Raw genomic sequence first — 16,765 nt, forward strand, 5'->3', positions numbered from 1 at the left:
CTCATTCAAGCATCTCTTTAAAGTGACGTCAATTACCGATGACACAGCAGCATTACCTCTCGCCAGACTTTAAGGGCCTGTCGTATTATACAGTACAGCATAGAAGAAAATGCTTCAAGATCAACATCCTGTGAATTGCAATGCAATCATAAGTCTTAATACCAGATGTTATGTGGTTCAGAAAGATATTTTAAGTGTGTTTGTGTGTTTGTGTGTTTGTGTGCGTGCGTGCATGCTTTGTCAATTGCAGCCTCCAATGTCAGTGCCTCACCGGATTCAGCCCACCAGTAGAAATGCACGTGAGGAGAAGACTCTCTCTGAAATTAACCGTAAGTGTGTGCCATACTGGTCATGCTGATAGAATACCTATACCCATTGCACGATCATTAAGTACAGGGTTTCCACTAGTGTTTTTGGTCTTTAAACTGTTAAAATTGATCAGATTAACATTAATGTTTTCTTTGACCAGCTTACCTTTTGCAACAGACGGAATTCTGTGTTTGGGTTAAACACACTTATGTTTTCCTCCCCACAGTGGGCCAAGTGAAGTTTGACCCTCCATTGCGGAAGGAGACTGAACCTCATCATGAACCGGTGAGCGACTGCTGGTGTAACTTTTTATCTCATCATCACCCAACATTTCTTGTGTATCCTCCACCTCTCTTCATATATCTAGTGTCGTGGGTTTAATGACATCTAATTACCAGCTACAAATATTGATGAAACTAAATTGCACATAAAAGAGAATGTGTACTGTAAGTAACTGAAATCATAATCCAGTTAGTTCACTAATCAATTGATTTGATGTCCTTTATTCAATTAATGAATGCCTATGCTATTTTTCTCCATGTCTTGATGCAGAGATGTAGAGTTAATTTGCCTTTTTGTTGCTTTGTTTTTTTCTCTGTCAGCTGTCCTTTTGTATCAGTATATGGATTGTGATTTCTTGGTCTTTTTACAATAGCTTGACCCAGATGATTTTTTGGACTGCGTGGAAGAGATCTACTACACTGCAAGATCTAATTTGGTAAGCTGTCTTTCAGTCTTTCATGTGTCCTGCAGCATTTTGGATTATTGCCATTTGTGTTTTACATGCGGAATATCTATTTCATGTTTCTTCTTTTTCCATTTCTAATGGACAGAATTCATTTCTGATCATTTCCATTTTTCTAGAGCAACTCATTGTTGAGTTAGACCTAAAGGTTATGTTTAACGAATCCTCCAGACTGTCCTCTGCTTGCCAGTCTTCTCCTATAACCTGCCTATGGCTTCCATGAGAGCAAGGTCCTTTAAGTACTGTAGGCACGTTCCTTTCCTTCTCTTTTCAGTGATCAGAGTCCCTTGAGAAGACAGCAGGATGGCCTATGTTTACAAGGTCACTATAGGACCCTATTCTTGTGCCTCATTACCAAGAGTTCTTTTACATCAGAGAGAGATTCAAGAGAGAGGGTCAGTGGAAAGTGAAGTTGAATGGGACATTTCACTTGGATAGTCTGCTGCTCTCCTGATAAAGTAGCGCTAGGTGCCTCTGAAGGCATTACTGTGATAAATCCGGACCCCCCTGTGCCTCACCTCGTCTCTGGTCACCAGCTCCTCTCTACTGCTAGATGTGCTCGTAGCCCTGTTCAAGTCAGACATTTCAGAAGTGATCAGAGGGATTGTGCTTGCATGTATCTTATCTTCAGTCTGGATCCACTGAAGGGAGTATGTGGCATGTGAGTGACGGAGTTGCTTACGAGTTGAAGGAAGAGAAATAGTCAAACACAATGACAGAACAGAAGAGAGTGACATGGCCACTGAGCTGGAACACTTTAGAAGTTCTGTCAGGTGTTTCCTTCTCTGTCTCCTCTATAAAAAGGAGGGCATCAGCAGGAGCACACCAACACAGTGAATAGTGACATGACATTTTGCTGTGTGAGGGAAATTTCATTGTGCTAATCTTGGAATGGGAGGGGAAGAGAAATCAATGTGGTTTAACATCCCTGAGTAGCCAGGGATTCTCTTATGATATTGTCTGACTATAGTGCTAGAGGACTGAGCAGTGAACTCCATGATTAGTGTTTATAGGCCATTGTAAAGTGCAGAAACTATCACACTAATCATCTGGACAGATCTGTCCTTCCTTGATTCATTGATACAAATGTCCCTGTTAAGAATGTCCTTTAGATCTGTCTTCTTTATCATGTAATCTCTTCTCATATCATCAAATTAGAAAATTACTGGATTATGGAATGTTTGCCTTTTCTATTTTATATATATTGTCTTTCTCAGGAACTCCAGATGGATTACGGACATGGATCTTGTGGTTCCTTTCTTGGAGAGAGTATGTAAGTCACACTGCCCTAAAGTATCTTATGACTGACCAGCTGTAGTTCACATTCCCTGTTAGTCGGGGGACCAATGTTAAATTCTAATGGTGACCACAAGCCACAAACCTTTGTGAATTTAATTGGTCATTTATTACCCCACTCAAGGTTGTATTTTCTGTAGAACCAGGAAATGTTAAAATGCTAAAAACGCTATAAACATACACACTCTATTGAAGTCTGTGGTGAAGTAGCCAAACAGAACGTGAGCTCATATCTCAGCCAATCTTTGTTTTCAACCAGCAACTCTCGTCTGCTGAACTGCTTGGCTCTTATGTTAAATATAAAAACAGTTTTACTTTCATAGCAATTTTATTTCTGTCATGTTACTTGTCAGCTGTATTTCTCAGTTATATTCTTGTATTGACATGTGTGCCAAATTAGTTTCATTGACACATTTGTCTCAAGTGCCATAATTTTAGATTTCTTGTCTTTATCTACGAAAGGGTCCACAATGCTTCCTTGGAGGACAGTAGGGAAGACCATGAAGAGCATACTAATTCTTGGGATGGAAATGGTGATGAAGAACGATCACAGTAAGTCTTTCAGATTTCAGATCTTATTTACCTCAGAATCCTTACTTTTCCTCCAAGTCGCCTTTTTGCTACATAAATATATACATAACTACAGACAATCTACATAAGCATAAATATTTTGTTATCCACACCAGGGTGGGAATTTTGTCATTTTAGGGGCGAGGCCATTTGGCCTTCACCTTCTTTTTTTTTTTTAGGGGCACCAAGGCCACATGATAGGGCACAAAGGCCACTGAGTAAAATTCGATGGTTTTACATTTCAGGGTTATCTCGACACAAATACATAGACCCGCTAGCCGCTGTAGGCTTTGAGAAACACTGACGCATCCTCAAAATTCTTTAAGTTGAGGCCCAATCATGGCAGACTTTGGGGTCATAGGGCCCACCTACACATACCTCACCCCACCCCTCATCAAATCATCATTATGATTATCATATCACAATTAGTATTATGCTATATTGTTAAACATGCACTTTCACTTCAAAGCAGTCAATGTTTGTGCCAAAATTGTTTACAAAAAGTTTGTGAAAACTATGCACATCAGCTAGGGGTCTGCTTTAGGCTACTAATGTAAGATAGGCTATATATATAATTACAATAGTTCATTCTTTTGCATGTTTGCATGAGAGATACTTCTGAAAACAACAGCAAATGTGGGTGCTATTGTTTTGGGATGTTTCCCACGTGCAAGCATCATGAGCCGTTTTCAGACAGGTTTCTGCACATTCTGCGATAATTACCTGCCGCATTTCTGACGATAGCGGACATTCAGACATGACTCTGTAAGGATCTAAAATTCCTAGGCTGATGACATTCCTTTCAATCACATATGGACTCTTGATTAGCTACTAAGTGTGGGCCTATTGTGGACCTCCTGTCACATGTTTGTCCAAAGTCCTCAGAAGTCAACTTGGACCAGGAAATGTAACCAAATGTATTGTCATGTCTTGATTGATTCACTCAAGTGGTTTCACTACAACAATGGTCTCAGTTTCACCTACAGTACTCATCATGTGATCCCCATTCATGTAACCTATATCACTGTCTGAACCAATCACAAACTTTGTAGCCTATATAAGGGTAGACAGAACATCATTCATGGAGTTATTCTGTTGTCAGATCTCCCACACCGTAGGTGTGTAGTCTTCAATCCTCTGAGCTGGTAATGTATTTTCATTCTCTGACTGTTTTGCACGATAGCCTAAGTAATTCCTTTAACCTGTTGAAGTAACTTTCACACTATGCATTTAGAAGTACAGTACTCCTGTAATGTGTTGGATGAATAACTTGAACCTGTCCAATAAATTGTTAAACTCTGACCCGCATGGCTTTCGCACTCATAGTATGAATTGACGTTCATATTGCAATATTTTGGGCGTCTGCCCACCGTGTGTAGTAATAGTACTTTGTAACAGAAACTTTTCCATATTTAGCGAGGTCAGAAATGATTAGGTTAACAGGGGTTCTATAATCCATTGATATTTTCAACAGTGCGCGGATGCTTCACGAATTTCCTTCGACCACTCTCTGTTCCCTCATTGGTTCAGAAAAGTGATGTCTTACAGGTGGTGCCCCGTGTGAGGACACGTGACCTCTTAACAACTAATCACGTGCAAGAAGTAAGCTCCGCGCAATATTCAGTTTTTACGCAGCGACGCAGACTACCAATATGGGATTTAAAACTCTTTCCCTGTCTACAGTTGTGGTGAGTCTTGTATTATTTTTAAGACCAGTTTCGAGGACAAGTTATGATCAGCCACATCATTTATAGTTGTACATATTTGTAGTATGGGTCAACATACCCTCTGTTATTCTGGAGACCATAATTAGCCTACTGGGATTCGTAACAGACAGTCAGAGATATGATCATATAGACGTCTAGAAACATCCTACGTTGCCTAAGCTCAGAGTGAATCACCCTAGACAATAACTGTTAAACCAGGTAGCTTTATAACATGACATGTTGTTTCATTTGTTTACTTTACGGATTCCTTTTTACAAATACTCTAACCAATTTGATCCATGCTTTCACTGACGGACAATGCGACTGACATAGCCTATTTTTTTTTTTTTTTTTTTTTTGCTTGTTTGTTTTGTTTTTCTAAATGTCATGCACAAGTCTGCCAAGGGGCGGACATCCACACATGGTTGATTACGTGAATGGCAGACACAGTGCGAACATTTAAATACAAAATCAGTTTTGCAACTTTACAGTTTTGTAACCTTACATATGTACCTAGCTATCATTGTAAAATGAATTCCAAGCACATTGCCAAAAGATACGTTTAGCTAAAGACAATTTGTTACAAGCCGACTTTATTGCATGCTGTTGTCTGAAAAGTTATAGTGCATAGATAGACTCTGTAAATTATTTCTGGTACAAAGCATAGACTGTACAGATGTTGGTAGTACAATTGTCCTAAAGCTGAATTGTAATCTGTGTAGTCTTTCCAGTTTAATGTCCAAAAACAAGAATGCATTGCCTTAACATGACTGATTTTCTCAGCCTCAAAACTAAACAATTTGGATATCAAATGAACTTTTATTTTAACCAGTTTTATTTTTCAGTTATCCTGTTCAGTTAGCTGCGGGCGTTAGGATAATAAGTGCTTTTCTGAATGAAAACGTTTTGACATAAATCATACTTTAATAGTGGACACAGACGTGCTTCCCCGATTTTTGACAACGTTTTGACATAAATCGTACTTTAATAGTGGACACAGACGTGCTTCCCCGATTTTTTGACAAAACATTGAGTGAGGAGAATTGCTTTTGTGTCCTGGAAATAGCTCTATGTGTTATTACACAACTCCTCTGTGAGGGGTCGGTCGCTCTATATCGATAAGCCACATTAGTTTTTATTTTAACCAGTTTTATTTTCCACATGTAAGCTATCCTGTTTTTTATGTTTGAATTGCTTTAAATATCACCAATGTATTGTCATTATATGTATAGCACTGTAACAAATGTGATAAACTATGCATAGAGTATCATCAAACATGCCTTAGCTTGTAAAGTATATGCATAAGATTTATTTACTGCCTCTAGACAAAATATATTAAATTTGTGCCTACGCAAGTCACCTAGAAATGCTTTATGTGATCTTATAGAAATCTTTTATCCCAATAGGTGACTGGCGTTAGAAAAAATATTCAGTTATTAACAGTATTCATGATGCACACAGAAAATCTATGTTCCAACTACACTAACTTCTTATCCCTTAATCCACTCTAAACAGGATTTAATCAAGTTCTCAAAATGGAATCACATTATCTGTAAAGTACTGGTAAATGAGACTGAGACATTGTTTTCTATTTTATCTTGTTGTCATGAAACATTTAAATATGTCATATCTGTAACATATAGTAACCTTTCTCCCATAATAACACAAAGCTCATCAATGATTCAATCACTGCGTATTTATGCTGATGCCATCCAAGTGTCAAGCGTACAATGGACTATCCGGAGGAAGATTAACTCTTGGGGGGTTGATCTACTCAGCGCAACATCTGATGGACTTTAATGTTTCTCCCTGGTGGGAGGACACCCCGAAGAAGACCTCATTCAACAAATGGATTACTCCTGAACCTGGCACAGAGCTGCTACTTCTGACACCCCATCCTCCAACTTCAGAAGAGCTGACCTTGGTTCTCCAGAAACTGCAATCATCAGCCCTTAACGATCCTACTCTGATAACCCCACTAGGTCCAATCCTGTGATGACCCAGAGGGGTCAAAGGGAGGTCTGTAAGGATCTAAAATTCCTAGGCTGATGACATTCCTTTCAATCACATATGGACTCTTGATTAGCTACTAAGTGTGGGCCTATTGTGGACCTCCTGTCACATGTTTGTCCAAAGTCCTCAGAAGTCAACTTGGACCAGGAAATGTAACCAAATGTATTGTCATGTCTTGATTGATTCACTCAAGTGGTTTCACTACAACAATGGTCTCAGTTTCACCTACAGTACTCATCATGTGATCCCCATTCATGTAACCTATATCACTGTCTGAACCAATCACAAACTTTGTAGCCTATATAAGGGTAGACAGAACATCATTCATGGAGTTATTCTGTTGTCAGATCTCCCACACCGTAGGTGTGTAGTCTTCAATCCTCTGAGCTGGTAATGTATTTTCATTCTCTGACTGTTTTGCACGATAGCCTAAGTAATTCCTTTAACCTGTTGAAGTAACTTTCACACTATGCATTTAGAAGTACAGTACTCCTGTAATGTGTTGGATGAATAACTTGAACCTGTCCAATAAATTGTTAAACTCTGACCCGCATGGCTTTCGCACTCATAGTATGAATTGACGTTCATATTGCAATATTTTGGGCGTCTGCCCACCGTGTGTAGTAATAGTACTTTGTAACAGAAACTTTTCCATATTTAGCGAGGTCAGAAATGATTAGGTTAACAGGGGTTCTATAATCCATTGATATTTTCAACAGTGCGCGGATGCTTCACGAATTTCCTTCGACCACTCTCTGTTCCCTCATTGGTTCAGAAAAGTGATGTCTTACAACGCATAGGGTATTTGCTGAAAGCAAAAGTCCGTGAACATTGCGAAAATACACTGCTGTCTGAAAACGGCTATACTCTGGTAGGCAAATGGAGAAATAAAATGATATGGTTTATAATGAAATTTCATTTGAATGCCTGAATGTAAGAAAACACAATACCAACGTTTGTCTAGTAAACGGGCGTGCAGATAGGCGTAAATCTGGAGATCTTTAATGAAAGACTAAGGCTACACTCTTCTGACCATGTTATATTCACTGACCATGTTATATTCAAATTTGACTACCGGTAAACAATAGTCAATGCTAAACACTGTTTGCCCTGTTTGTATGGAAGTTGCGGGAATCCACGTCGCTCTATTAAATGTTGTTAAATAATTAAATAGCCTTCCAACAGGTTGAAGCAGAGCTTTGACACTAATGTTATCATGTAGTTTCAGTTCTGTCACGCAAACGCGCACACACATGCATTCAATGAAAGCTCATACCACCACTTAATCCTATGGCTCTATGTTTAATCACATCGAATTAGCTAGCATTTCCTCCTGATTGCAGTAACGTTTGCTTTCTTTTTTTTCGGTTCGCGATTGCGTGATCAATTGCGCAGCAAATTATCAGGTGAAGCACGGACCTAATCTCACTCAAAGAGCAAAGAGCGTTCCGTATCAGTTCAATACGGAACAAGACTTTTATGTGTCAAATACGGGACGATTCCATATTATACTGAATGGTTGGCAACCCTAAGTCAGGGACATAAAGGCCACTGTGGCCGTACGATGGGTTTTTATTCATGGGGCATCAAGGCCAAAGTGTAGGGCCCTGGTCAACACTAGTCAGCACTAGTCAGCACTAGTCCGACTCAACACTAGTCAACACTAGTCAGCACTAGTCAACACTAGTCAACACTAGTCAGCACTAGTCAGACTCAGCACTAGTCAGCACGAGTCAGCACGAGTCAGCACTAGTCAGCACTAGTCAGCACTAGTCAGCACTAGTCAGCACTAGTCAGCACTAGTCAACACTAGTCAGACTCAGCACTAGTCAACACTAGTCAGACTCAGCACTAGTCAGCACTAGTCAGACTCAGCACTAGTCAGACTCAGCACTAGTCAGCATTAGTCAGCACTAGTCAGTACTAGTCAGCACTAGTCAACACTAGTCAGACTCAGCACTAGTCAGACTCAGCACTAGGCAACACTAGTCAGCACTAGTCAACACTAGTCAGCACTAGTCAGCACGAGTCAGCACTAGTCAACACTAGTCAGCACTAGTCAACACTAGTCAGACTCAGCACTAGTCAGCACTAGTCAGACTCAGCACTAGTCAGCATTAGTCAGCACTAGTCAGTACTAGTCAGCACTAGTCAACACTAGTCAGACTCAGCACTAGGCAACACTAGTCAGCACTAGTCAGCACTAGTCAGCACTAGTCAACACTAGTCAACACTAGTCAACACTAGTCAGACTCAGCACTAGTCAACACTAGTCAGCACTAGTCAGCACTAGTCAACACTAGTCAGACTCAGCACTAGCCAGACTCAGCACTAGTCAGCACTAGTCAACACTAGTCAGCACTACTCAGCATTACTCAGCACTAGTCAGCACTAGTCAACACTAGTCAGACTCAGCACTAGTCAACACTAGTCAGACTCAGCACTAGTCAGCACTAGTCAGACTCAGCACTTGTCAGACTCAGCACTAGTCAGCGTTAGTCAGCACTAGTCAGTACTAGTCAGCACTAGTCAACACTAGTCAGACTCAGCACTAGTCAGACTCAGCACTAGGCAACACTAGTCAGCACTAGTCAACACTAGTCAGCACTAGTCAGCACTAGTCAACACTAGTCAGACTCAGCACTAGTCAACACTAGTCAGACTCAGCACTAGTCAGCACTAGTCAGGCTCAGCACTAGTCAGACTCAGCACTAGTCAGTACTAGTCACCACTAGTCAACACTAGTCAGACTCAGCACTAGTCAGACTCAGCACTAGGCAACACTAGGCAACACTAGTCAGCACTAGTCAACACTAGTCAGACTCAGCACTAGTCAGCACTAGTCAGACTCAGCACTAGTCAACACTAGTCAGCACTAGTCAGCACTAGTCAACACTAGTCAGACTCAGCACTAGTCAGCACTAGTCAACACTAGTCAGACTCAGCACTAGGCAACACTAGGCAACACTAGTCAGCACTAGTCAACACTAGTCAGACTCAGCACTAGTCAGCACTAGTCAGACTCAGCACTAGTCAACACTAGTCAGCACTAGTCAGCACTAGTCAGACTCAGCACTAGTCAACACTAGTCAGACTCAGCACTAGTCAACACTAGTCAGCACTAGTCAGCACTAGTCAACACTAGTCAGACTCAGCACTAGCCAGACTCAGCACTAGTCAGCACTAGTCAACACTAGTCAGCACTAGTCAACACTAGTCAGCACTACTCAGCATTACTCAGCACTAGTCAGCACTAGTCAACACTAGTCAGCACTAGTCAACACTAGTCAGCACTAGACGGCACTAGTCAGACTCAGCACTAGCCAGACTCAGCACTAGTCAGCACTAGTCAACACTAGTCGGCACTAGTCGGCACTAGTGAGCACTAGTCGGCACTAGTCGGCACTAGTGAGCACTAGTCGGCACTAGTCGGCACTAGTCAGACTCCGCACTAGTCGGCACTAGTCGGCACTAGTGAGCACTAGTCGGCACTTGTCGGCACTAGTCGGCACTAGTCAGACTCAGCGCAAGTCAGCACTAGTCGGCACTAGTCGGCACTAGTCGGCATTAGTGAGCACTATCTGCACTAGTCGACACTAGTCGGCACTAGGGCTGGGGGTAACCGATTATTTTTAAAACGATTAATCGGGTGATTATTTTATCGATTAGTCGACTAATCCAACGACTAATTGGACGATTAGTCTAACGATTATTTTTCTGTTGTTCGATTAATAAAAACCATAATGTATCCATAAAAATTCTTAATAATATAGTATATGCAAAAATCACCAGGATAAAAATATTTGCTTTGTCCTGAACACACAATATCAATTGGAACAACAGTTATGGCAGTGGGACATTTTAAATCTACTCTTTGCAAAACTCATTGCAGTGCTATGTAGGCCTAGGGTTGGCAACTATGAGAAAATAAAATGGGGACGCTTTTGCATGGTTGCATGAGAAATAGCCTTCTTCTGAAAACTACAATTACATGGGTGCTATTGTTTTGGGATGTTTCCCTCATGCAAGCATCATAGCCTACTCTGGTAGGCAAATGGAGAACACATTGATATGCTTTATAATGAAATTTAATTTGAATGCCTGAATGTAATGATCCAGGAAACATTAATAGGCCTACAGGTGGAAATCACTAATCTTTAAATGAAAGACTAAAGCTACAATATTTTGACCATGTTATATTCAAATTTGACTAAACATAACTCAATGCTAAACAATGTAGACTATTGTACAGTCTCTTCTCTGTTTCTATGCAAGTTAAAATAGCCTTCCAACAGGTTGAAGCGGAGCTTTGCCAACGTTATTGTGTTGTTTCAGTTTCCGTTTCTGTCACTCAAACGCACACACGCATGCTTTCAATGAACGCACATACCACCATTGAGCATATTGTACGGAACAGTTGGCAACCCTAGTGCATGATAGTGGCATGATTAGCTTTTCTTGAGGGCTAACGTAGTTACTTTTAAAGTAACGTTGATGTCAAGTCTAACAATGCATTTCATGTTCTAAAAGCTTGTAGAGTAGGCTACTATATCTACACAACATTGAAATCTTTGGTAACGTTAGTGTAACTCATACGAGCCCTAACACAGGTGATGTTCATTTAAATGTTCTCAATGCTCATAAAACATTGATTCATTCATGACGTCTGCGCACAGTCCTGGCCTGGACATTGTTTGGCTCCGTAGTTGACACTGGTGAACCAACGTTAACATATTGCTACGTTTTTGAATGGAAATATTAGAATGGCGTTCCATTGCGCTTCGAGTCGCGTACGCATCTGGTGGGCGTCCCCCTTGACTCGTAAATTACCACAACCTGAGTTAACTTCGTATGCTGTTTGTTCGTGCCGGCCGGGTTAGTGGAGCTGTGTTATGCAGCCGTCAGCTAGCCATTCCAGCCAACAATAAATGCTAACCAATACAATACACAGCTGACTCGCTGCCAGTGGCAAGCTAGCACAAACTGCCTACCAAACAAGCATGAAAAAACTGCGAAGAAAGAGCTAGGATAGTTAGCGAGCACTACCGAAGTGCACTCAGTTCAAGCTGCACGACACACTAGTAAACGTGAAATTAAAGTAAGTATTCCCATTCGACCACCTCAGGCAAGCAGTTTGAGTTTTGGTTTGAGGAAGTGCAAACTGTTTGTTTTGTTTTGCTTTTGTGACTCAAGTGTTTTTTTTTTTTTTTTTGACTCACGTCTTCTGGTGATATGTCGACGCCTAAATATGACGTTGACGATATTTTGAAGTCGGTTAGTCGACGTCATCGACTCCTCGCTACAGGCCTAGTCGGCACTAGTCAACACTAGTGGGCACTAGTGGGCGCTAGTCGGCGCTAGTCGGCACTAGTGAGCACTAGTCGGCACTAGTGAGCACTAGTCGGCACTAGTGGGCGCTAGTCGGTGCTAGTCGGCACTAGTGAGCGCTAGTCGGCGCTAGTCGGCGCTAGTGAGCACTAGTGAGCACCAGTGAGCGCTAGTCGGCACTAGTGGGCGCTAGTCGGCGCTAGTCGGCACTAGTGAGCGCTAGTCGGCGCTAGTCGGCACTAGTGGGCACTAGTGAGCACCAGTGAGCGCTAGTCGGCACTAGTGGGCGCTAGTGGGCGCTAGTCGGCACTAGTGAGCGCTAGTCGGCACTAGTGAGCACTAGTGGGCACTAGTAAGCACTAGTCGGCGCTAGTGGGCGCTAGTCGGCACTAGTCGGCACTAGTGAGCACTAGTCGGCACTAGTGAGCACTAGTCGGCGCTAGTCGGCACTAGTCGGCGCTAGTGGGCGCTAGTCGGCACTAGTGAGCGCTAGTCGGCACTAGTCGGCACTAGTGGGCGCTAGTCGGCACTAGTGAGCGCTAGTCGGCACTAGTCGGCGCTAGTCGGCACTAGTGAGCGCTAGTCGGCACTAGTGAGTGCTAGTCGGCGCTAGTCGGCACTAGTCGGCGCTAGTGGGCGCTAGTGGGCGCTAGTCGGCACTATTGAGCGCTAGTCGGCACTAGTGGGCGCTAGTCGGCACTAGTGGGCGCTAGTCGGCACTAGTGAGCACTAGTCGGCACTAGTGGGCGCTAGTTGGCACCAGTGAGCACTAGTCGGCGCTAGTGGGCGCTAGTCGGCACTAGTGAGCGCTAGTGGGCTCTAGTAGGCGCTAGTTGGCACCAGTGAGCACTAGTCGGCGCTAGTGGGCGCTAGTGGGCGCTAGTCGGCACTAGTGAGCGCTAGTGGGCTCTAGTAGGCGCTAGTCGGCACTAGTGGGCGCTAGTCGGCACTAGTGAGCACTAGTCGGCACTAGTGAGCGCTAGTTGGCACCAGTGAGCACTAGTCGGCGCTAGTCGGCGCTAGTGGGCGCTAGTCGGCACTAGTGAGCGCTAGTGGGCTCTAGTAGGCGCTAGTGGGCGCTAGTGGGCGCTAGTGGGCGCTAGTGGGCGCTAGTCGGCACTAGTGAGCGCTAGTGGGCTCTAGTAGGCGCTAGTCGGCACTAGTGGGCGCTAGTCGGCGCTAGTCGGCGCTAGTCGGCGCTAGTGGGCGCTAGTGGGCGCTAGTGGGCGCTAGTCGGCGCTAGTGGGCGCTAGTCGGCACTAGTGGGCACTAGTGAGCACTAGTCGGCACTAGTGGGCGCTAGTTGGCACCAGTGAGCACTAGTCGGCGCTAGTCGGCGTTAGTGGGCGCTAGTCGGCACTAGTGAGCGCTAGTAGGCTCTAGTAGGCGCTAGTTGGCACCAGTGAGCACTAGTCGGCGCTAGTCGGCACTAGTGGGCGCTAGTGGGCGCTAGTGGGCGCTAGTCGGCACTAGTCGGCACTAGTGAGCGCTAGTGGGCTCTAGTAGGCGCTAGTTGGCACCAGTGAGCACTAGTCGGCGCTAGTGAGCGCTAGTCGGCGCTAGTCGGCACTAGTGGGCGCTAGTGGGCGCTAGTGGGCGCTAGTCGGCACTAGTGAGCGCTAGTGGGCTCTAGTAGGCGCTAGTCGGCACTAGTGGGCGCTAGTCGGCACTAGTGAGCGCTAGTCGGCACTAGTCAGACCCAGTACTAGTCAGCGCCAGCACTAGTCAGCGCAAGTCAGCACCAGTGAGCACTAGTCGGCGCTAGTCGGCGCTAGTGGGCGCTAGTCGGCACTAGTGAGCGCTAGTGGGCTCTAGTAGGCGCTAGTTGGCACCAGTGAGCACTAGTCGGCGCTAGTCGGCACTAGTGGGCGCTAGTGGGCGCTAGTGGGCGCTAGTCGGCACTAGTGAGCGCTAGTGGGCTCTAGTAGGCGCTAGTTGGCACCAGTGAGCACTAGTCGGCGCTAGTGAGCGCTAGTCGGCGCTAGTCGGCACTAGTGGGCGCTAGTGGGCGCTAGTGGGCGCTAGTCGGCACTAGTGAGCGCTAGTGGGCTCTAGTAGGCGCTAGTCGGCACTAGTGGGCGCTAGTCGGCACTAGTGAGCGCTAGTCGGCACTAGTCAGACCCAGTACTAGTCAGCGTCAGCGCAAGTCAGCACTAGTGAGCACTAGTGGGCTCTAGTAGGCGCTAGTCGGCACTAGTGGGCGCTAGTCGGCGCTAGTCGGCGCTAGTGGGCGCTAGTCGGCGCTAGTCGGCGCTAGTGGGCGCTAGTCGGCACTAGTGGGCGCTAGTCGGCGCTAGTGGGCGCTAGTCGGCACTAGTGAGTGCTAGTCGGCACTAGTCAGACCCAGTACTAGTCAGCGCCAGCACTAGTGAGCACTAGTGGGCTCTAGTAGGCGCTAGTCGGCACTAGTGGGCGCTAGTCGGCGCTAGTGGGCGCTAGTCGGCGCTAGTGGGCGCTAGTCGGCACTAGTGGGCGCTAGTCGGCGCTAGTCGGCACTAGTCAGACTCAGCACTAGTCAGCGCAAGTCAGCACTAGTCAGCGCAAGTCGGCACTAGTGAGCACTAGTCGGCACTAGTGAGCACTAGTCGGCACTAGTCAGCACTAGTCGGCACTAGTGAGCACTAGTCGGCACTAGTGAGCACTAGTGAGCACTAGTCGGCACTAGTCGGCACTAGTGAGCACTAGTCGGCACTAGTGAGCACTAGTCGGCACTAGTGAGCACTAGTCGGCACTAGTGAGCGCTAGTCGGCGCTAGTCGGCGCTAGTGGGCGCTAGTCGGCACTAGTGGGCGCTAGTGGGCGCTAGTCGGCACTAGTGAGCGCTAGTGGGCTCTAGTAGGCGCTAGTCGGCACTAGGCACTAGTCAGACCCAGTACTAGTCAGCGCCAGCACTAGTCAGCGCAAGTCAGCACTAGTGAGCACTAGTGGGCTCTAGTAGGCGCTAGTCGGCACTAGTGGGCGCTAGTCGGCGCTAGTCGGCACTAGTCGGCACTAGTCAGACTCAGCACTAGTCAGCGCAAGTCAGCACTAGTCAGCGCAAGTCAGCACTAGTGAGCACTAGTCGGCACTAGTCGGCACTAGTGAGCACTAGTCGGCACTAGTCAGCACTAGTTGGCACTAGTGAGCACTAGTCGGCACTAGTGAGCACTAGTGAGCACTAGTCGGCACTAGTCGGCACTAGTGAGCACTAGTCGGCACTAGTGAGCACTAGTCGGCACTAGTGAGCACTAGTCGGCACTAGTGAGCGCTAGTCGGCGCTAGTCGGCGCTAGTGGGCGCTAGTCGGCACTAGTGGGCGCTAGTGGGCGCTAGTCGGCACTAGTGAGCGCTAGTGGGCTCTAGTAGGCGCTAGTCGGCACTAGTGGGCGCTAGTCGGCACTAGTGAGCGCTAGTCGGCACTAGTCAGACCCAGTACTAGTCAGCGCCAGCACTAGTCAGCGCAAGTCAGCACTAGTCAGCACTAGTGAGCACTAGTGGGCTCTAGTAGGCGCTAGTCGGCGCTAGTCGGCGCTAGTCGGCACTAGTCGGCACTAGTCAGACTCAGCACTAGTCAGCGCAAGTCAGCACTAGTCAGCGCAAGTCGGCACTAGTCGGCACTAGTCGGCACTAGTGAGCACTAGTGAGCACTAGTGAGCACTAGTCGGCACTAGTGAGCACTAGTCGGCACTAGTGAGCACTAGTCGGCACTAGTCAGCACTAGTCGGCACTAGTCGGCACTAGTGAGCACTAGTAAGCACTAGTCGGCACTAGTGGGCGCTAGTCGGCGCTAGTGGGCGCTAGTCGGCGCTAGTGGGCGCTAGTCGGCACTAGTGAGCGCTAGTCGGCGCTAGTCGGCACTAGTGAGCACTAGTCGGCACTAGTGGGCGCTAGTTGGCACCAGCGAGCACTAGTCGGCGCTAGTCGGCGCTAGTCGGCGCTAGTGGGCGCTAGTGGGCGCTAGTGGGCGCTAGTCGGCACTAGTGAGCGCTAGTGGGCTCTAGTAGGCGCTAGTTGGCACCAGTGAGCACTAGTCGGCGCTAGTCGGCGCTAGTGAGCGCTAGTCGGCGCTAGTCGGCACTAGTCAGACCCAGTACTAGTCAGCGCCAGCACTAGTCAGCGCAAGTCAGCACTAGTCAGCACTAGTGAGCACTAGTGGGCTCTAGTAGGCGCTGGTCGGCACTAGTGGGCGGTAGTCGGCGCTAGTCGGCACTAGTCGGCACTAGTTGGCACTAGTGAGCACTAGTCGGCACTAGTGAGCACTAGTCGGCACTAGTGAGCACTAGTCAACACTAGTGAGCACTAGTGGGCACTAGTCGGCACTAGTGAGCACTAGTCGGCACTAGTCGGCACTAGTGAGCACTAGTGAGCACTAGTGAGCACTAGTCGGCACTAGTGAGCACTAGTCGGCACTAGTCAGCACTAGTGAGCACTAGTCGGCACTAGTCGGCACTAGTCGGCACTAGTGAGCACTAGTGAGCTAGTGCTTAGTGCCGACTAGTGCTCACTAGTGCTGACTAGTGCTGACTAGTGCTCATACCACCACTTAATCGTATTGCTCTATGTTTATCACATCGAATTTGCTAGCATTTCCTCCTGATTGCAGTAACGTTTGCTTTCTTTTTCTGTCGGTCCGCGAATTGCGTGATCAATTGCGCAGCAAATTATCAGGTGAAGCACGGACCTAATTTCACTCAAAGAGCAAAGAGCGTTCCGTATCAGTTCAATACGGAACAAGACTTTTATCTGTCAAAGATTCCGTATTATACTGAATGGTTGGCAACCCTAAGTCAGGGGCATAAAGGCCACTGTGGCCTTACAATG

The 16,765-nt window shown here is 46.2% G+C and overlaps 1 protein-coding gene across 1 annotated transcript in view; it reads left to right on the forward strand.

Moving 5' to 3' along the window:
• Nucleotides 1-16,765, forward strand: part of map4k3a (mitogen-activated protein kinase kinase kinase kinase 3a) — a 48,022-nt gene that overhangs the window by 16,890 nt on the left and 14,367 nt on the right. Inside the window, exons 13-17 of the mRNA XM_062549180.1 lie at nt 251-329; nt 536-594; nt 965-1,027; nt 2,272-2,327; nt 2,813-2,902. Of these exons, the coding sequence (XP_062405164.1) occupies nt 251-329; nt 536-594; nt 965-1,027; nt 2,272-2,327; nt 2,813-2,902 (347 nt within the window). The remainder of the gene's footprint in view (nt 1-250; nt 330-535; nt 595-964; nt 1,028-2,271; nt 2,328-2,812; nt 2,903-16,765) is intronic.

Source organism: Sardina pilchardus, chromosome 1, assembly GCF_963854185.1.
Source record: "Sardina pilchardus chromosome 1, fSarPil1.1, whole genome shotgun sequence".
Taxonomy (NCBI): Eukaryota; Metazoa; Chordata; class Actinopteri; order Clupeiformes; family Clupeidae; genus Sardina; species Sardina pilchardus.